General features: G+C 41.6%; 5 protein-coding genes across 5 annotated transcripts; 2 read left to right on the top strand and 3 right to left on the bottom strand.

Moving 5' to 3' along the window:
* Positions 1-537: 537 nt before the first annotated feature.
* ATC70_007972 (uncharacterized protein) lies at positions 538-3,421 on the bottom strand (the record flags this gene model as incomplete). The annotated part of the gene is made up of 4 exons (XM_064827228.1): positions 538-1,602; positions 1,660-3,006; positions 3,067-3,239; positions 3,298-3,421. 4 exons carry the CDS (start codon positions 3,419-3,421, stop codon positions 538-540), a joined length of 2,709 nt encoding a protein of 902 aa, XP_064687126.1.
* Positions 3,422-3,663: 242 nt separating this feature from the next.
* On the bottom strand, positions 3,664-8,265 carry ATC70_007971 (uncharacterized protein; the record flags this gene model as incomplete). The annotated part of the gene is made up of 23 exons (XM_064827227.1): positions 3,664-3,802; positions 3,867-4,049; positions 4,112-4,214; positions 4,278-4,428; positions 4,477-4,590; positions 4,663-4,871; positions 4,928-4,952; positions 5,021-5,078; positions 5,134-5,239; positions 5,297-5,383; positions 5,446-5,671; positions 5,722-5,976; positions 6,036-6,198; positions 6,258-6,311; positions 6,373-6,639; positions 6,689-6,723; positions 6,788-6,801; positions 6,864-6,879; positions 6,940-7,354; positions 7,428-7,635; positions 7,689-7,890; positions 7,961-7,975; positions 8,038-8,265. 23 exons carry the CDS (start codon positions 8,263-8,265, stop codon positions 3,664-3,666), a joined length of 3,273 nt encoding a protein of 1,090 aa, XP_064687125.1.
* Positions 8,266-8,468: 203 nt separating this feature from the next.
* On the top strand, positions 8,469-12,293 carry ATC70_007970 (uncharacterized protein; the record flags this gene model as incomplete). Its single annotated transcript, XM_064827226.1, has 14 exons — positions 8,469-8,568; positions 8,868-9,000; positions 9,053-9,921; positions 9,973-10,132; positions 10,186-10,316; positions 10,378-10,467; positions 10,530-10,595; positions 10,650-10,741; positions 10,793-10,846; positions 10,923-11,038; positions 11,091-11,511; positions 11,572-11,947; positions 12,013-12,199; positions 12,254-12,293. The coding sequence occupies 14 exons, from the start codon at positions 8,469-8,471 to the stop codon at positions 12,291-12,293; spliced, it is 2,835 nt and encodes a 944-aa protein (XP_064687124.1).
* Positions 12,294-12,425: 132 nt separating this feature from the next.
* ATC70_007969 (uncharacterized protein) lies at positions 12,426-14,271 on the top strand (the record flags this gene model as incomplete). Its single annotated transcript, XM_064827225.1, has 5 exons — positions 12,426-12,485; positions 12,544-12,759; positions 12,821-12,883; positions 12,941-13,660; positions 13,717-14,271. The coding sequence occupies 5 exons, from the start codon at positions 12,426-12,428 to the stop codon at positions 14,269-14,271; spliced, it is 1,614 nt and encodes a 537-aa protein (XP_064687123.1).
* Positions 14,272-14,697: 426 nt separating this feature from the next.
* On the bottom strand, positions 14,698-15,916 carry ATC70_007968 (uncharacterized protein; the record flags this gene model as incomplete). Its single annotated transcript, XM_064827224.1, has 3 exons — positions 14,698-15,210; positions 15,263-15,642; positions 15,700-15,916. The coding sequence occupies 3 exons, from the start codon at positions 15,914-15,916 to the stop codon at positions 14,698-14,700; spliced, it is 1,110 nt and encodes a 369-aa protein (XP_064687122.1).
* Between the last annotated feature and the right edge of the window lie 5,926 nt (positions 15,917-21,842).

The raw sequence follows: 21,842 nt of genomic DNA, 5'->3' as shown, positions 1-21,842 counted from the left end.
AAGGACTATGGCTTAACCTGAATGCTTTCTTTTGCTTTTGCTGGGTATATTCATATCTGACAATGCCGGTCAGCTTGGCTCACCACCAAAATATACGCAATGGCAACTTCCTAATCACAATTTGCAGTATTTCAACATAGCATGTAGGCAATATATTCATTTGAAAGAGACTACTGCCACTGGTTGAAAAGATATTTCGATGTGCGATGGGGATATCTTTTAAAACCTGTATCAGAATACTGATAGGAACGATGGCTGAAATCTCTGTTGACAGTTGGCAGATTCTGAGTGTGCTTATGTTCACCAACAACAACAAGATTCAATCTCATTTGAGGTTTGAGTCGAATGTGAGTATCCTCACGGATATTATTTCACTCGGAATCTCATTTGCATGCTTGTAAATAAATTTCATATGTTCCTGATCGGTCACGACGACACTTTTTTCGTAAATTGTACGGTTTCAATGATTACTTGATGAAAACAAAAGAGCTAATCATTTCTTCGACTCTGAACTGAATGTGTATCCGCTGATGGCATTCACTGAAACTTTATTGAATAACCTTGAGTTGGTGATAATGAGCCATCTGTAACGAATGTGGTATGTGTATCATATGTTGTTGCATTATACACTTTGTCCGGATTGTTGTTTCTGATGATAGTTGCATTTGAATAAGATAGACTATCACGGTCACCATGTAGAATGGTGATATTACCGATGCTCTCTGCATCCAGGTAGCCAAACTGGCCATTGATAACAAGTGTGTTGTTGATAAAGATGAAATTGACGTTGGATTTGAGAGTCGGTTCCACAGAATGTCCATCGTCCATGTACAATCTTCCATACGCCTGCTGCTTTTGATCCAACGCAATCAAAAGATGAAACGCTGTGGCATAAGTCTCTACGACAAGTAATTTAGGCGTTTTTGTGACAATGACAGCACCGCCTCGAATATGCACAGGTATATGCGTCAACTGTGCGTCGATTTGAGTAGCAGCTGTGCTTGTGCTGTTGATCAGAGTGTAATTATACCAGTCGTACCAGAGTCCTGGTGGAAACTGAGCTTGGACACTGCGTTCACTTTGCGTCAAGACAGGAGACACAAGTATATCTGTGCCTACCAAGAACTGCTGATCGTTTTCGGCAAAATCAGTTGCATATTGAGGGTATTCAAAGATCAGAGGACGCCAGACGCCTGTACCTAAGCGATGTGATTCCTCAAACAGGGTGTACAAGTAGGGTAGTAGTGCATACCTGACAGCCAGTGCCCGACGCGTAGCCTCAGCTGTAGATTCCCATAAATAGGGCTCTTGATCAATGGTACCCTCTCCGTTGTGGTTACGAGCAAATGGATAGAACGCCCCTAGCGATTGCCAACGCGTGCACAATTCCTCAGTCGTGTTGCCTACGAAACCACATATATCAGCACCAGAGTAGCTGATTCCGTACATTTGAAAGTTGAGCACATCGGCAATAGAGGTCTTGAGGTCATCCCAAGAAGACATTATGTCGCCTGTCCAATGTCCCATGTATTGACCGCTACCAGCAAAGGTGGATCTACTGAGCAAAAAGGGTCTCGAGGATGCATTGTACTTTTTGATGGCCTACCATATATATAAAATGAACATCTCGCGCGGTAATGGATTGACCTAAATACGCACCTCTCGTGTGATGTAGCCCTCTGCATGACCGTACAAGTTGTGTAGATCATAATGCGACACATTGCCATAATGCCTAGCATTCATCGCTACCGTTTTCTCTGACAAGTTACCAGCGCCATTGTTGATGGTATACTTTGGGTACAAGAGGTTTCTCGTCTCTCCTTCAGGCGTAGGCATTGCATTCAAAGCACTTTCCTGCAGTGTATGCAGCCGCAGTTGCTCTGTCAAATTGTTCATCCAAGGCGACACAGTGGGATGTGGCTCACCTAGCGATCCGCAAGATCCCAAGCAAAAGGAAGATGGCTCATTCATGTCAATCCACAAGCCATCTAATTTGAGAAGCTGCATCCAGTCGATAATCAATGTGTGCCAGTAGTCTGTTACATTGGGATGCCACCAATCTGGAAAGGCAGTGTAGCCGGGCCAGACAAAGCCTTTGTATTCTGTTCCATCAGCATTCTGTAGAAACACGCCCATGTCCTGGCCTCGGGTGTACGGCGCATAGTGATCATCCACTGCAATGGCTGGATCCACCATGACGACAAACTTTTGGCTGTTGATGTGTAGGTGATCCGAGAACTGCACCATGCGATCTCGAGGAAAATGGATGGAATCAAACGTAAAGTCCTTCCAAGCATCCATATAGTCAATGTCAATCCACTGTGTCTCTAAAGGTATATTGTGTTCATTGTGTAAACGAACTACCCTCTCCACATGATCCATGTCAGGATACTTGTAGCGACAATTTTGATAGCCCAGCATCCACAAGGAGGGCATCATGGGTTTTCCTACTAGTGTAGTGTACGCTTGGACGACTGAATTTGGCTGACCATCGTTGGGAACAAAAAAGTAAAAGTCTAGCACACCGCCAATGGCTTTATAGGTGATGCGATTCTCCGTGGTGACAATGTCCATACCATGTGCATTCAGTAAAAAGGTGCCCGATGCAGTGCCGTTGGGCCGTATATCCATGTAAAATGGCTGCGCGCCGTACATGTTTTGGTACTTGTCGTGCGCATCTCTGGGCCATAACGTGGTGACATTGTGCGTGCGTTTGAAGGGTGCAATCGTCTCTCCAATGCCGTATATGTTGGTGTCAGGCAGACGTGTTGAAATCTCGAGATACTGATCCTCGAAAAGCAGAGGAAGACCAGTGGTGTCAAACAAGATGGCATTGTCTGATTGACGGGTGATCTGGAATCCAAAGTGAGAGTTATTTGTGTATGTGAACTTGTAGTTGCCTGTGGTCTTCTTGCGACGATTGCCTGCCGTAGTCTGAGCATGAGGGCGTACCAAACCCAGTGGAGAGTCCGGTACTTGCACTTGCTTTTGCTCTGTATCATATATCTATGTATGTTCTCTGTTAGTCGGCATGTTTACATCGCAGGCTGCAATTCATAAGAATACCTTGACATGAAGTCTTTCGCTTGTCTCGTAATCTACTTTTACTATCAAATCATGGATGGCTTGACCATAAAAGCTTTCATTTCTTTTTAGCAGCAAGGGGATCTCGAGTCCGTTCTCCGTTTGCTTGATGAGATTCTCTATTACACTATAACCGCCAGCATTCTCTGTAGTTGCTATCATTGAACTTCGTCAGCTTATTGTAGAAACATGTTCTTCCAGATTCAGGCTTACAGTCATTTGGAAAGTTGTACACGTTGTTGTATAAGCCATAGTTTTCCTTGTAGCTGTCTTTACTTTGCTGCTGACATTTTATTGCTGGCGCTATGAAGGCAAGTAGTATTAGTTTTTTAAACATGATACAACAGAGAAAAAAGAAAAGCCTTTGGCGTATTTGTTTTGCATGAACCTTGTTCAACAACAGCGATGTTTTCGGCCTCCGGGCATTGCCATATGTTAAAATGACATGAATAGGTTCCTTGTTGAAAGGTTGAGTGATGGTGCTATACCATCTGAGAGCAAAAGAATCATAGCCATCAGCATATATATATATTGTCCTAAGCTAACCTTTATTGAACTCGATGAAATCAAAATAAAACACTAATCCAAATCAACCTTCAGCGTCAAGATTTGAAATGCTCCAAGTGTGACCAAGAAGCCGCCATCTTTCTCCTCCAAATCATGATTGGTATCGTCTTCCAAGATATTGGAGACTTGGATATGTTTGATCTTCAAATGACTACAAGTAGGATCAATGTTATATGCTTTGTTGCTCGAATATCCAGCACTACCATTATACATACCTCTTTAAAATGGCACTGCTCTTGCCTCCATAGGCTTCATAAAGACGCAGAATAACTTGCTTGCCTTTACCTTGGTCATCTTCAGCGAGTTTGATTGTATCAATGATGATTTGATTCGAGCCATCTACAGTGAACAGAGAGGGCACAATTTTGCCACTACTGAGGCGCTTGCCCTTGGCATGTCTGTATCATTCATATGAGCTACCACTCTCTGTATCCATCTATTTGATCTCCAAAACACTCACCGAATAGAAAGAGGTGTATTGAACTCTAAAGCAGACTGCATAACAGTGGACGAAGTAAAGTTGCCCTGGTGAGGGTAGATGGCATACTTGAACTTGTGCTGACCTGTCATTCCACTGGCTGTTAGGATCTATACGTAAACATCCATTCTTGAAGATTGGCTCTTACCCATATCAGCATGTTCATCAGGACCCTTGGGTGCACGCAACAAGGACAAGCGTTGCGTCTTTCCATGCGTAGCATAGCCATACTTGCAGTCATTGATCAATGCAATGCCATAGTTTGATTCAGACATGTCTGCAAATTTATGACCACACACCTATTATCATGTTAGCTTGCAATAAACCACACCATGTCCTCCTTTTACCTCAAATTTGGCAGAATCAATGGTCGTGTTGTAGTGCGTAGGGCGTCTCACAACACCATATTGGATATCATAAGTCGCATAATCCGTAACAATGTCCCAGGAAAACTCAACTTTCTACAGATGTCATGTGTGAGTAGTGTGTATGTGTGTGTGTGTGTGTGTGCCTGATTTGTGTGCCGTATTTACCAAGAATTGATGGCTTTCATGCCAATCAACCAGATTATCAAACTCCAAACGATCACCAATACAAGAAAGACTGATGGTTTGCTGAATGGTGCTCACATCAGAAATCTTGTGCTCAAAGGCAAGTTCAGCTTTCAGAGGTCCGTTGGAGACAATATGCATCTTTTTTTGGCCCCTTAATTCGACATATTTCTGAAGGTGATAGATCTCAACTATAAGAACAGTCGTTAGTCATTCACTCCATTCCGTCATGTCTAAAGAAACTCACCATCCCAAGCATCCCAGTAAGTAGGCTATTTCAAGAGAAATTAACAGACTGACTTCCTACAACTAGTGTATATATATATATATATATGCATACCACGTCCTCATACAGTTGCAAAATGTTGCCACGGGAGTCTTTGGGAATGAGATTACCTCTGTGATGCAGCGTTATCAGCAAAATTGAACTAAACAACTCGTTTTTCCTTTTACCTGTTGGAGTTCTTGTCAAGCAACTCTACTAACTGACCATCTGTATCGAATGAAGCTTTGAGATGATTGTTCTCCAATACAAAAAGACCATCTTTGGTTGCGTAGGCTACGTATAAACCATCGTGTTAGATTGTTGCTCAACAATACTCAGATCAGATACTACCACGTGCTGCTTTCTCTTCAGAAACAGATGTAAAATCCTTTGCATGCTCAACATAGCCAGAAGCCCCAAGACCAGGCACATTCTCCACTATGATAAAATGTCAACTCACACATTGCTCATGTCATGTAGGTCATTCATTCCATGTTTACCAAGCAAATACTCATATTCACCCTTCCATTGTTGGCTAGACCATTTAGTGCCCTTTTCTGGAGATACAATGACTTCAGATCGAGTCCAAGGCAGGGTATTGAATACAATGACACCCTGATTCTCTTTGTCGTTGTCTGATGATCTATCTGTAGGTCTTTCAGAGATGAGGAAGGATTGCGATTGATGGCGCAATAAAGAAGATTCAGAAATGACTTGACGATGGAACTACGCATGTATTAATACTGGTATCCGTCGTATGTGCAAATAATAGCAACCTTATGAACATCGACATAGGCCAAGTTGATAGCAGATCCGGGCAAGCAATCATGAAATTGATTGAGGCAAAGCAGTTTCCATAAGCGATTGATGTCGTCCATCGGATATTTGTAGTTTGATCCATTCTGTTGATTGGAAAGAAGTTTGGCAGCTGTAGCCAAGATCTCTACATCCCTCATAATGACTTCGCCTTTGCGATTACCTCGTTTCACAAGAGCTTGAGAGGTATATGTGCCGCGATGGAACTCAAGATACTACAAGAGGCGTTTAGCGCAAGTGTACAAAACGATGGTTTGCAACTCTGTCTGCATACCAATTCTCCTTTGTAGGACTGTAGTCTATCCGAGTTCTTTTCGAGGCCCTCGAAAAACTGCGTTGCACTTCCAGGCTTGACAGTAGGCAATCCGTCCACATTTCGCATTCTTTCAAGTCTCTCCAACATTTCAGGTGTAGGACCGCCTCCACCGTCGCCGTGTCTATTGTATCATTGGTAATGAGCAAAATCAATACAACCACTAGTCAAGTTGGCATATACCCATAAACTAATAAACTCTCGTTGGAGCTCTCAATGTCGTGATGATTTTTGGCACTGCAAAATAACACATGTCAAGGAAACGCGCACACGCATAACATGCAAACAACAAACATACCACTTATAGACTTCGCTAGCAGTGACAGATGCTGTGTATGTTTCTGCAGGTGTCAAATGAGCCAAGATTTTAGTATCGTCAATACCCGTCCACCAAAAAGTGGAGAGAGGAAACTTGTTGATGTTGTTCCAAGACAGCTTTTGAGTAAAAAAGTAATCGCAGCCTGACTCACGAAGCACTTGAGGCAGCTGCGCAGAGTAGCCAAAGGAATCAGGAAGCCAAAATACTCGGGTTCTCTTGCCAAAATGCTTTTCAAAAAAGCGTTGACTACACATACATTTAGTTGATGGCTTTTATCAGTTTAAAACGCACATACCCCAAGAGCATTTGCCTGCAAAGCGATTCTCCAGACTATATATATATCGAAGCCGTGTTAGTTACGCAACAGCAGAGATATCCTTATTAAGCACTTTACCGGCATGTTTGTATCTAGAGAGCGTGGATGTTAGCCCTTGCAAAGACACCATATAACCGCAATCACATGTACTTACCATGCTCAACCCAACTCTGGTCATATTGCAATCAAGCGTTAGTATCATGAAGAATAGAGACTCTATACCAACTTACTCCTCCAATGATCTCCCATTGACCTCCCTTTTCAACCTTTTGGATCTTATCAAACAGAGCAGGATACAACTCCTTCAGCCACTCATATTGCTGTACCTGGGATCCAGTAAAGACATAATCAGGGTATCTTTCAATCAAGTCCAACTGACTCGACCATGATCTTGCAACCTTGCGCTTTGTTTCATCGTAGGGCCAAAGCCAAGCTGTATCAATATGACAGTTGCCAATCGCTGTGATCTGATGCTGGCCAGTGCCGTTCTTGGCACTCAAAAAGTTGTTTGTCAGGTCGAGACATGCTTGAATGGCTTCATCATCATCACCGATAAAGTTATTGATGACTTCATTGGCAACCCATAATGCTTTTCTGGCTCGAGAAGAATCTTGATCTGTGTCGTAGGCAATACCACGAATAATACTTACAAAAGTAGAGTGAGAACGAGTAAGCGTCTATTTTTTTTTTTTTTTTTTTTTTGCGATAGGCCACTTACGACAAGTCATGGTACAGCTTTTGGATAGGCTCATTAGCAACCACCAAATCGGCCCTGTCAAGGTTGAAGTATCGGTTGGGATCTGCTACCATGGCATCATTGGCACCGACACCAAACATGCCATTGCAAGCAGCTTCAATGTAGAATTTGAACTTTTCACCTGACCTTGCCTTGTTGGTAACGATGAAATCATGGCGAGCCTGATCCGCTGTACAAAGAACAGTGAGATGTCTGCATCTATTATCAGGGATCTCTACTTACATCCACCAGTGAGGCCCTGAAGAGGCACGCCATCCGTGCTCCACACCATGCCTTCGCACCCCATGTCCCATTGCAGGAAAACCCGATGTCCCTCCAACTCTTGAGGGATGACAATAGATACATGAAACCAATGTGTAGACCAACTAGGGCCAAAACTGTGCTGACCAAGCTTGAAATCTTTGAACTCTTGTGACACAGCATCCTAAAAATTAATTTATGCAATTCAGCATTGACTGTGTGAAAGCATCCAATCCAAATGTGTAGCCACCTACTTTGAATGTGATACGCTATATAGAAAGCATAGAGTCAGTACAAAGCCTATCCATGCCATCACAGGCTGCTTTTTTACCTTCAAGTCAGGCACGCTGTACACCTTCAATGCCACATGGGGAGGTCCTGACTGCCGCAACTTCCAGAGTCCACGGTGGATCCCCATACCGTGGAACTGACCTCCATCTGCCAAAAAGTTGTTGATGCGAGAATGCGTAATGTTTCTTGGTGTGCGAGGCGCGTTGTCCAATGGTGGATGATCTGCTGTGGTAGCGTGATGGCTATGACGGTGGCCGTAAATTGTCATGCTTGTTGTTTAAGAGAAGAAGAGGGAAAAAAAAAAGAGCATCTCAAAACGCGATTTAATTTAGCTTGCATTTAGCATAAACATAAATGCATCACATGCTGTGCCGAAGTATAGGCTCACACGATCAATGTGACCTGCGCGCATTCACTCTCTTTCGCCATTGTTTACTATTTATTTCTTGTACCTTTATATTGCAGTTGAGTATGAGTGTCTTTATCCTGAGCAAGACATGGCAAGTGCTCGGTCCGTTTCCTATTGGCACTCGAGAGCTAGATTTTGGCGCAGATCCTTTGGAGAACTATGGTAAGCGTTTGTAACTATTGGGCCCCCCTCTGGTGTGTGTCAAACGCATTTATGAGAACATCAGTCTCGGGTGCTTTCCATCCATTTTGACGGAAAGAGGTCAGCATGCTTTCAGATAGATACAGCCTCTCTACATCATTCAAATGCTGCTCTATCATATGCACAGCAACTACAACTATACCGCTTATAACCAGCGAGTGGGATGTATCTTGCTCATAACCACGCGAAACAGTAATCCAGGCGGGGCCCTAAGGCGGTGATTTCGCATGAACGACAAACTAAACAAATGCATTCCATAGGTGGCTTTCAAAAACTAAGGTACTCAACGGGTGCAAAATACCCTTCGGAACTGGTGGAAGGCGGCTTTGTTGGATGGACAATGGTCAATTCAAGCAATCACACATTGGGGCCGATTGATTTTCGAGATGCTAGGTAGGTAGTGGCAATGCAATACACGAAAATGATCCACATTGACACGTCTTAGATGGAGTGAGAATGGAGTACCTTTTGGATGGTCGATTGAGCAGTATCAAGCTTGGGCTCGAGGCATACTCATCACGCACGAACCAGTGCAACTGTTTATGCAAATCAGTGGTGTCTCTGAATTTCACATTCATGGCACACGCTACCACAGTGATTGCTACGGCTACAACACCACCACCCATCTGATCCAATTCGACAAGGGAACACACACCATCGATGTGCGTATGGTGCATGATGTCCGTATGTTTGGTGGCGGCACATCACCACCACAATGCCAATTCCATGTCAAGCTAGAGCCCAAAGACGAAGCACTGCTGTATCCTGAAGATTGTGCGGTGATTGCACCCTCTGCCACCGCTGATCAACAAACAGCATCATGCGAGCTGTTGATGCCGGATTATTTAAAAGACATTGGGTTTGCAAGCTCTTACGGGAGTGTATCCATCCAAAATGCAGGCGACGATCCGATGCTAGTCAAGTCAGTGACATTATGCATTGTGGACGATCATTCTTTGGAATCTCGCAACAAAAATGGCCTTTTTATGGAATACAAGACAGAATTGATCATGGATCATGGCCCGCTGTGTATCTTGCCTGGACAAACTCGCCCTGTTGGCTTCAGTTTTCAGAAAGAGTGGGGATCTCTACCAGCAAGCACCTACATATTGCGGTTTTGGGTTCGTATCGGTCTTGCCATTAAAGATAGCAATAATGTGATTGTTGCAACCTCAGCCGTTGTGGAGGGCGATGCGATGGATGAAGGAGGAGACGAGTTTGCAGTTAGAGCGACTGGCAGTGTTCAATGCATTGATTGGTTGACTTCAGCCTTCAAATACACATTCCTGGATTACGACAACACTGTTCAATATGGTATAGTGGTGCAATTTAAACGTGATGCTGTCAACTGACTGTTTCAATTAGCCATGGCCAAGAGACCTCATGTCTTGAATTCTAATGCCAGTAAACCCATCCTTGTTGCACTTCATGGTGCGGGAGTAGAGACAGACTCTTCCTTTTGGATCAACTCTATACCAGCCCAAAAGCAATGCTGGGTCGTATTTCCAACTGGTAGGACGCCATGGTAAGTGTTTCTCCTTGCAAACTTTTTTTTTTTCTAACGTTGCTGTCCTAAAGGGGTTATGATTGGCATGGACCTAGCACACGGAATGTGTTCAGGTCCCTGGAGGGTCTTGCTGCCATTCAGGAATTGCTTCCACCTCATTTTGAGTGCATGGATTTCGCAACAGGCGGAGATTGGGTTACTGGTATATACAGGTTGCATGGTGGAAAATGGCAGATGGAAGGTTTTTTAACTGTAATTGATAGTGTCAGCACCGCATGAAACTGCAAGAACCTTAAAGCCGCAAGACGATCGAGACTGGAATATTGGTAGTTTAGATAAATTAATCGTGTTGGGTAATTTAAAAATGAGAAATGCAATTTTATGAGCGTGAAATTAATTTTAATCATGACACTAGGCCACAGCAATGGAGGTCAAGGTGTCTGGCATTTAGCTGTGCATTTCCCAGACAAGATCATTGCAGGTTTGTATGCTCTCAGGGCACATATGGCATCCTGCGATATCTAATAAGAAACAGTTGTTCCGGCTGCCGGCTACATCAAGATCCAGGACTATGTATCCTTTGCCAATTGGGTTGGCAACTCATACTGTGATCCATGGCTAAGAGGGGTATGTACACACTGCATGCGAAAACAGTCTAGATTGACATGGCCGCAATAGATCTTGGAATCTTCTATTGCAGAATACAACAATGATCTGCATTTATCCAACATGGTAACGCAAGGAATTGGTCATGATGATGATGATGATGATGATGAGCCCGTCCTCATACCACACTTGATTTAAACAGGTTCATATTGCAGTTTTACCACGAGTAGGCACTCAAGACGATAACGTACCTCCGTTACACACAAGAAAATACGTCAGAATACTGAATGGGCATTTGCGACAGCCAGCTGCCATCAAGTAGGGTTGCGTTTGATAAACAGGACACGCAGTAGACTGACACACTTACTAGGCCATCAGAGGTAATGGGTCAAGGGCATTGGTGGGATACTGTATTTCACGACAAGACGGTGCAGCAGTTTCTGGATCAGCACGCTTCACCACGGCAAGAGAAAAAGGAACTAAATGAATTTTGTATTACATTGATGAATCCAGCTGGAAATGGAAGTGTATTTGGAATTCACGTTGAGCAGATGATGATCCCTTACAGATTAGGCAAAATAAAAGGTGTTTTCACAAGTGACAACAGCAACACCAAGACGCTCTTGACGCTGAAAACGACCAACATTGCCTCGTTTCGATTCACAAAGCATTTCAAGGGCTGCAACAAGCTTATTGTGGATGGAGATAAGTTTTCCCACCTTGAGAAACATCACACTGTAGAGGGCGGTGTGTCATTAAGCTTTGATGGCAAAAAGAGCAAACGATGGAAGGTGAGTTGGCTTGTATACAGGGAATTAGAGTTCTGCTTACAGTTTTCTATCATGTTATAGCTGGAAGGTGTCAAATCAAATGAACGCAATGCTGCAAGTTACGGTCCTATCCATCGAATGTACGAATCAACAAAACCGCTTGTCGTCATTATACCATCTTGCTCCAGTCATTACAAGCATGTTGCATTGCAAATTACTCATGATTGGTATTTGTATGGCCGAGGCGATTCCATGATTCTGTACGACACGCAAGCAATAGCGTCGAATATGATACTTGATCATCCCTATCACATTTATTTGGGTCTAGTGAATGAGAATAAGCGTCTTGAGTCTCTATTGGCCGATAAACCTATGCACATTGGATTTGAAAAGACAACAGCGTCTACCATCATGGGTATCAAAGTAGGAGACAAAGCATACAGAGACCCTGGAACAGGTTTGTTTGCTCTCAGTGACCAGTGTAGGGCATGCCTCTCTTACTGACTCGATTGGGGCGTGTAGGCATTCTGTTTATGCATCCCATCAGCAAGACGACGACTGCCATTGTGATATCTGGTGTGGATCATGACGGCTTTGAATCAGCATGGCATTTGCTACCAAGAAGGACTGGAATGATGGTACCAGAATGGATTGTTACCAGCAGCACAGACATAAAGTCCAATGGCCTAGGAGGTGTGCTTGGCGCAGGGTACAGTTGTGCTGAATAAGCCATACAAGTGAGAGCTAATCACTCGTTTAATAGATATTTCGATAATGAGTGGAAGCCATTTGGGTACATGTAAATCTGTGTCACATGTGTTGGGAGTTTATGGGGGGGAGGGAGGGTAAATAAAAAAGGTGTGTGATGTTGAGTGTCTCTCTTTTTTCTCTCTCTCTCTTTCTCTTTTTTTTTTTTTTTTTTTCTTTATTACATAATGTCTAGCCCATCAAATCAACCCAAATCTGAGCCAATATCCATATTAAAACACACCAATGTAAACAAGCAGAATGTGCTGTACACACATGGCATCTGTCGCTAACATCTTGTTGTAGAGCAACAACCACCACAGCAGCGTCTTGTCATCATCCAATACCAAAAGTGCTCGTATTGTCTTGAGTGAAGATGAGGACGATCACCGCTTGTCTGATGGCGACAATGACGATGACGAACAGACTATGGAGCCCATGTCGGCAGAGGCTTTGGAACTGCTCGAAACTGAAAAGGTGCTTAAAGCAGGTTACTTGCTAAAGAAGGGCGAAAAGCGAAGAGTATGTACCACCTATACCATCAGCATGGATGTAGATCATGGAAAATTTACTTTGTTTATAGACTTGGAAGAAGCGCTGGTTTGTACTTCGCACCACTAAATTAGCCATGTACAAGGACAAGAAGGTAGGATACCAGCATGATCTGCTAGAGCCCCAACTCACTGATGAAATCGACAACCAGGAATACAAACTGCTGCGAATCATTGATTTACACGAAATCCACAAAGTAGTGCAAGTAACATCAAAGCACAAGTACAAATTTGTGTTTGCATTTGTCACTGCCAAAAGAATGTACTATGTGCAAGCAAATGACCAGCAAGACATGGATGATTGGTTCAAACTAGTCAATCAAGCCAAGGAAGAGCTACGCTTATACGACGCAGATGATGATACCAGCTCCATTGACCGTGACCAGGAGTTTGCCAAAGATGTCATTACATTGTACAAATCAAACCATGCTGCCAATGTCATGCAAAATCAGCGACGTCAGTCTAGCGGAACATATGATAATTCAGCCAGATCTTCTGTAGCAGGAGCAGCGGCAGGAGGAGGAGGAACAACAGCAACAGCAGCAGCAGGAGGAACACTAGCAGCATCACCTCCCTCTTGGTCAAATAATGAAATTATTTCTAAAATTAAACCTGTGGATATTCCAAAGCGCAAGAAACAGACGACATCACCCAACAACTCACACTCGACTCCACTGAGCGAATATGCTCTAGGTCACACTTACCCGCTATCTCCTTCATCTGATCACACAAATCAAATGAGTGTCATTGAAGGCATTGCAAGCTCAGAAGACGATGAAGAGTACAGTGTGGATAGAGCTAACATTCAGTCTGAAGAGAGCAGAAACAGAGTGCTGATCGAAGGCTATCTTTTGAAATTGGGTCGCAATAAGGTTTGTTGTATTAGCACTGAACAGCAAATGGTGGATTAAACCAATGTTGGTAACAGGGCTGGAGAAAGCGTTGGTTTGTGCTACGCACGGATACGTTGGCCTATTACGAGGACGACAAAGAGTATTCACCACATCGCATCATTCCTCTACACCACATCATTGATTCTTTGGAAATTGACCCTGTGAGTAAAAGCAAACAGTACTGCTTCAAACTGATCATCCCAAAAAGAAGCTATGTGCTCTGTGCATCGACAGAGGATGACATGGATGCTTGGCTGAATGCACTGGTTGTGGCCATCAGACGAGCCAAGAAAGAGGAAGCAACAAAATCTCCTTCGTCAACAACGCCTTCTACACCTCAGCCTCAACAACATCAACAATTCCAATCTCGTCATTTATCGCAGATTCCAGAAAACAAAGCATACGGTATTCACAGGGTGCACTCTACAACATCGTCTGCCGACTCCTTTGAAAATGCAAGCCATATCTCTGGTGTGAGTGGTGCTGGCGGTGTTGGCGGTGCTGGCGGTGCGCTTGGTGGGGCTCCCACTTCGGCCACATTGGTTCAGCTGCACTCAAGGGCTTCAGAAAGACTTGGTCGTGCAAAGTAATCTTACTTATACTCTTTTATCCTTATACATATATACCTTTCTCTTTTTTATTTATATTTTACTTGTTAATAACGGAACTAATATCAAGCTTTTTAGCTATACTCACTAAAGAAACAGAAAAAATTACAATGTTGATAATATTTAATAATAAAAATATGGGGTTTCTATTCCATTATTCGTTGATTGACTTTACAAGTACACCCACAGAGTGCAGCGTCTAAACATGTCAAGGGCAGTAACATAGTCCTCTGCGCGATCCTGACTATATATATCATATCTGTGCACATGATAAACGATGGTGTGTGAGTATGTTTGTTTTGTGAATCTAGCAGTAAAAAGACCCAAGCTTTTTAGTGTTGTCTGGGTCACTCTCACTCCCTCAATCTCGTTAAAATAGATGTAACTATTTATTTCATGCATTCAGATTTACGATGATGATGGCGTTCCATGGAAAACAGGACATTTTGGCATGAACTTTTCAGGGCCAAGCTCTTCAATACGATAGCCTTCAGTATAGATAGCTGGATGATAGACTGTATAGTGCGGCATGTATCTTCCCTTTTCATTGGGATAGAAAGGCGTACGCAGATCAAACATATCCCGTGGAAAGCAAAAGTATCTGATAAACATGGCTCGTGTGAATATGGTGCAGTTGAAGAATAACCGCATTAGACTAGACGCTGTCTTGATACCAAATGCTCTGCATTCTCCATCCTCCAATAAACAGGGCAAGATCTTGTACAGCATTGGAAGCATAAATCCGGGTAATCTTCTTCCTAGATGCTTTATCGTTGGATCGGCACACTTCCAGTTGGCAGGATGGTATGTCACAGACGTGAATTCGTATTTCTTTTGTATCTCGTACCATTCATCCAAGGTATCCGGAATGTCCTTGATGTGCATTTTGGTACCAATTTCATGCCAGACCTTGAAGATAGCCTACATCGCATTGTTTCAATAGGATGCGGGTAAAAATTCGGGCCCAACTTACATTCACTTCTCGAATATCCAGAGTTCTCCATTCCCAGTTGTTAATCCATCGAATTGGCTCTGCTACAAACAAAACCAAGGTGTACAGATAGTCGTCGTTGGAGATATTGTACTTTCCATGCAGTTCATTCAACCGATTGATAGATGCTTCCCGTCGCTCATACTGCTGGCATATATCCTTCTCCGAAATGTGAGGGTTGTTGCGCATCTCATTTTGGATACGTGGGTATGCATCAATGATCTCTGATAAGATGAGCTCTGTATCTTCAGCACGACGAGGGCATCGGTCCAGAAACTCTCGAGTGGAAACAAGAAGCTTGCTTACAGAGGGTGTGGCAAACGGCTTGAACAATGCAAATTCAAGTGATGAACGTGCAAATACTAAGATAGCACGCATAGATCAATACATGTGATACAACCAATGCAAATAACACCTACATGGGAATTCTTTGCGAAAGATGTTGCTGTAAATCTCCATGGCAATATCATGATTCTCAAGCACAATATTAGGATCAGGATACTTTCTGATAATGCTATTGACAAACTGGTATCGATAATAGCGGACATACATCAAGTATGTCAAACCAACAAAGATGCTTGCCACGCCGAGGACTTGTAACTGGCTGGCATCAGCCATTAAAACCTCAAGAAACATATTGATAATGGAGTGGAGAAAGAAGAGGAAGGAAAGGATCGAGATGCGGGTGCTTGCCAATTTATGAAGAGCAATCAGCCATGTCCCCTTCCTCTTTGTGATACACGCCTTCCTTCCCCCTGAACCTTAAATCAACTTTTTCTCTGTTTGTGTATATGCATACAAGATACGATACGACGCACTGCAGACTGTTTATCAAAAACTGGTTTAAGAAACTGACAAAAGTAAACAAACATCATTTATCGCCATAGCTCATTTAGCTCCTTTGTTGTTACTATCCTACTTCTTCTGAGGGATGAATGAGCGAGAGAAATTGGAAAGATGAGCATTCAGGAGGGTGATCTGCTCTGCCAAGATAGATTAAAAAAAAGTAATTGTCAGTGCAAAACAAACTAACGGTGCCAAAACAAAAGCGTTGTCTGCTTGTGAATATCAGTAACTGCAAAAATTCCATCTCGCTAACCACAACTGTCTGAGGTATACTCTACTATTATAATCACTATCTAATCGCATGTGCAATACCTCACTCCTCACTTGTACATCGTCTGGATTACTGTCATTGTAATCCGGTGTAATTGTTAGTAATAACCCTTTTTTTTAATCATTACTCATACCGACTATAGATAAGTACAACTATAGACAGTAAGTGAAGCGACATCACATATTCCAGTCATAATTTTGGCGTGGTACCTGTAAAAACGGTCCAATATGGCTTGTAACTGAGAGCATGGGCTATACCTTGGAATCATCGCTCGCCTCTTTTCTCTATTCGGTTTTGTTTCTCTTTTGATTTCTCTTTGAATTTCGAATTGAAATTCGCTTTGAAAGTAGGATGGTCGTATGAGGAAGCTTGCGATAAAAACGGCAGTGTAATTATTAGATTTTAGATTGAAAGGATTATTGGAAATAAGACAATGTTGAAGACAAGTGATTATGAGTAATAAATGGATGGATGGAATGTTGGGAAAGGTTGTATTCAAAACCGTTTGTTGATGATATCTTGCTGTTGTATTATGGTTTGGCAAAGGGTTGAAGGTTGTGCTTCGGATCTCAGCAAGAAGAGGAGGAAGGAACAGCTTTTTTCGCATCCTATGTTGATGGTGGCGACTTTATATCAGAAAGATGAAATGCCTACTTTGAGGAGGGGTTGTCAAACATGTAAAGGGATTTTCAGATGCTACATGCATTGGTTGCCAAATAATTACAGCGGGTGAAATGTAGAGTAAAGCAATATAGAAAGGCTAGTGTTTCGACGCTATTCTTTGTTCAAATGTCAAAACTCAACCAAGCATTGATTAAGTCTTGCTGCTCTGTGTTTGCTCTACAAAATGAGGCCTCATTTAAGTATCTGCAAAGCTTCCTTGCGAAAAATTGGGGTTTGGACTTCCAAACTGGATTTTACACTGGCAAAAAAAAAAAACTCCCGTTTTCCTTTTAATAATAGCATGGAAACGTCCATGTGGTGCTCCACTGTAGCAAAAGCTAGCCTTGATCGGTGGATTTTGGACAGCAAATACACAATTTTAAACAAAATCATGAAGAAAACGTACATTTAAGACTTAAAGCCTTTTCAGAATAATAGATCCAGAGTAGAGCTATCGAATGGTTTTTGTTTTACGTAAATACAATGTATCTTTCCCGAGATATGATCAAAAATTTCCTCGTGCAAAATCATCGACTTTTGGCCAGAATTTGCCTGTAATAGCAAGGCGAAAATCTGGATGACAATTTTTTTGGATGTATAAATCTGTGAATATCTCCTGATAGCGACATGCTAGAGTTTTGAGACAGGGCTCATTCGAAAAGATTTCGTTTGCTCTACACCATGATAGGTATTAAAAGTAAAGTTTTGATGATAAAAATGTGGCAATGTATTAAAAGCCATCAAAAAATTGCAAAAGCTATCCTATCAAAAATCAGGCTAATAACTTGGGCTAATCCACTTAAAAGTGGTATCATTCGATTTTCCTCTGAATTCTACCCTAAGTTTGGTTTAGCTGGAAGCGGTGTTTATCATCATAATCGCATGGTATTGAGGTTGAAAGACTTTAGATATCTATGGATCCTTATTTTGAGCAATATAAAGGCTGGGCTATGGATATTTTGAAATACCGTTTTTGCAGTGTGTGGCTAAATTGGAACGCAAAATTTGCTACCTTTGTTAAATACAGCCTCTTAATTACAATTGACCGATCGATAAACAAGGTGTTGGCAAACCTTGCGGTAGAAACTGCTAACCCCAATCTTGCTTTGCTGTCCTGTAAGCAAGCTGTCAAGTCTCCAGTGCTTACTCCATATTATATTGAGACTAGTGACGGTTTCCAACCTCAATCTTTTATTATTAGCATTTTTTCCTTTTTATATTACTAGCGTTTTCCCCCCCCCCCTTTTTTTAATTATTTTGCAAACCTTTTACTGATGAAACAAGGCTATCTTTGTTGATGGAACTAAAGCAAGTATGATTGACAGCAGCTCAGTAGACGTAGGATACAATGTTAACGCGTTTTGTACTGTAGCTATACTGTGAATTGTTCTATTTTGGGACCCATTTCTAGTCTTTTGCTGCTTATTTGATGGTGCTCGCTTTGATGGTCTATTGTTGCTTCTGCGGTCTTTCTCTGGTGTTTGTGTATCCTTTGGTCTGATGTCTGCTGTATGCTGGCTTTCTGGTCTATTATCTTGGGTTGTGGTGGTAAATGGTAAGTATCTTTTTTCATCTGGTCGCAATAATATAAAACTTCTTTGGACGTTTGTATTATTGCTTCCTTTCTCGTGATAATGCATTCATAATGTTTGCGTTGTTGCGTTTTTTTTTTCTTTCTTTTGTTGGCTGTGATATGATCAGCTCAACAAATAACTGTAATGTTGTTGCTTCGTATATATGAACAACAAGCATCATGCACTGTTATATTCTTGTATTACCGCTGTAATACTTTGTTATATGGCCGTGGGTTGTTGTTTGTGTTGCCTCTGTTGCTTCATATGAAACAATATTAGTTGTTATGTTGTATTACACACTCATACTACTGCTGTTGCTCCTGCAACTGTGCATGTTTGTGTTGCTTTACATCAGATTATTACCATACACGTTGCTCATGTATGTATTTCTGTTGCAACAACAATGAGCTGTTATAAACATCTTTGATTTTGTATTTGCTATGCTTTTCTTTGACTCATTGCGCGTGAGTATCCTTTTTTTTTCTTTGCTTACATATACTACTATACTCCTATAGTACTGTAGCATGATGTTGTTTCCTTCCTTTCCTTTTTTTTTCTTTTATTATGTTTCTTTGAAGCATACCTTTTTTTTACGTTGTGTGGATGTGCCTATCGCTGAAGCTCAACAAGACATTATCCGACACCAGGAGGTAGATAGGCCGCCTCCACTTGGTTATCGCTACTTACTTTAGTGATGATTGAGGGTCTCAATGCCTGAATTTAAAGCTAGGTGGTGTAAGTAAGGCATGCTCTAGCACCTGAGGGAAATTTGATGATAGTAACAGCTATATAGCTATATAGCGGCGCTTAAAATTTTGCCTCACATCAAAACAGGGGGAAACCCTCGCAAAATTTTTTTCAGGTCCGCGGAGTTTTCAAGCGATTTGATTGGCTGAGAGTTTGAAGCACCAAAGGATTCTAGCTAGTTGATCTCCTATCAATTGGTCATTTAAAATTATAATAAAAGGGTAGCCAAATAGATACCATTTAATGCCTACTACTTCATTTAATAGTAAGATAATACGATGCAACTATTCAATCTGGCATTCATTGCACAACAGTTTAATATGATGAGGAAATTGTTTTACATTTATTATGCGGGGAGGTTGTATTGGTACTACTTTAGGGCAGCAGTGTTGTTTACATTGATGTTACAACAGTATTCTGGCCATCCCATTACCAAACAATAGTCAGTTAACTATTGAAAACTATAATAAAACGTTTTATGCTTCAAGGAGTATACCTTTTTCCTTGCTGTCAATGAATAGGGCTTTAGATTCATTTGATTTCACAACTTCTTTTTACAAAAACTGCCTGTACGAGTCAAATGAATCAATTGAACAGCAAATATCTTCTACGGCGGCATTGATTCTAGGCTAATAGTTGCGATAGAAACACTCCTTAACAAAAGAGCTTTTGATTTCGAGGCTAGGTTATCCAAAATTGAGATTTGAGATATTGAAATTCGCTTTGAAAGTAGGATGGTCGTATGAGGAAGCTTGCGATAAAAACGGCAGTGTAATTATTAGATTTTAGATTGAAAGGATTATTGGAAATAAGACAATGTTGAAGACAAGTGATTATGAGTAATAAATGGATGGATGGAATGTTGGGAAAGGTTGTATTCAAAACCGTTTGTTGATGATATCTTGCTGTTGTATTATGGTTTGGCAAAGGGTTGAAGGTTGTGCTTCGGATCTCAGCAAGAAGAGGAGGAAGGAACAGCTTTTTTCGCATCCTATGTTGATGGTGGCGACTTTATATCAGAAAGATGAAATGCCTACTTTGAGGAGGGGTTGTCAAACATGTAAAGGGATTTTCAGATGCTACATGCATTGGTTGCCAAATAATTACAGCGGGTGAAATGTAGAGTAAAGCAATATAGAAAGGCTAGTGTTTCGACGCTATTCTTTGTTCAAATGTCAAAACTCAACCAAGCATTGATTAAGTCTTGCTGCTCTGTGTTTGCTCTACAAAATGAGGCCTCATTTAAGTATCTGCAAAGCTTCCTTGCGAAAAATTGGGGTTTGGACTTCCAAACTGGATTTTACACTGGCAAAAAAAAAAAACTCCCGTTTTCCTTTTAATAATAGCATGGAAACGTCCATGTGGTGCTCCACTGTAGCAAAAGCTAGCCTTGATCGGTGGATTTTGGACAGCAAATACACAATTTTAAACAAAATCATGAAGAAAACGTACATTTAAGACTTAAAGCCTTTTCAGAATAATAGATCCAGAGTAGAGCTATCGAATGGTTTTTGTTTTACGTAAATACAATGTATCTTTCCCGAGATATGATCAAAAATTTCCTCGTGCAAAATCATCGACTTTTGGCCAGAATTTGCCTGTAATAGCAAGGCGAAAATCTGGATGACAATTTTTTTGGATGTATAAATCTGTGAATATCTCCTGATAGCGACATGCTAGAGTTTTGAGACAGGGCTCATTCGAAAAGATTTCGTTTGCTCTACACCATGATAGGTATTAAAAGTAAAGTTTTGATGATAAAAATGTGGCAATGTATTAAAAGCCATCAAAAAATTGCAAAAGCTATCCTATCAAAAATCAGGCTAATAACTTGGGCTAATCCACTTAAAAGTGGTATCATTCGATTTTCCTCTGAATTCTACCCTAAGTTTGGTTTAGCTGGAAGCGGTGTTTATCATCATAATCGCATGGTATTGAGGTTGAAAGACTTTAGATATCTATGGATCCTTATTTTGAGCAATATAAAGGCTGGGCTATGGATATTTTGAAATACCGTTTTTGCAGTGTGTGGCTAAATTGGAACGCAAAATTTGCTACCTTTGTTAAATACAGCCTCTTAATTACAATTGACCGATCGATAAACAAGGTGTTGGCAAACCTTGCGGTAGAAACTGCTAACCCCAATCTTGCTTTGCTGTCCTGTAAGCAAGCTGTCAAGTCTCCAGTGCTTACTCCATATTATATTGAGACTAGTGACGGTTTCCAACCTCAATCTTTTATTATTAGCATTTTTTCCTTTTTATATTACTAGCGTTTTCCCCCCCCCCCTTTTTTTAATTATTTTGCAAACCTTTTACTGATGAAACAAGGCTATCTTTGTTGATGGAACTAAAGCAAGTATGATTGACAGCAGCTCAGTAGACGTAGGATACAATGTTAACGCGTTTTGTACTGTAGCTATACTGTGAATTGTTCTATTTTGGGACCCATTTCTAGTCTT

This window comes from Mucor velutinosus (assembly GCF_035048745.1).
Source record: "Mucor velutinosus strain NIH1002 chromosome Unknown tig00001555, whole genome shotgun sequence".
In the NCBI taxonomy this organism is placed as follows: Eukaryota; Fungi; Mucoromycota; class Mucoromycetes; order Mucorales; family Mucoraceae; genus Mucor; species Mucor velutinosus.
This window is presented reverse-complemented; position numbering and strand designations above follow the sequence as displayed.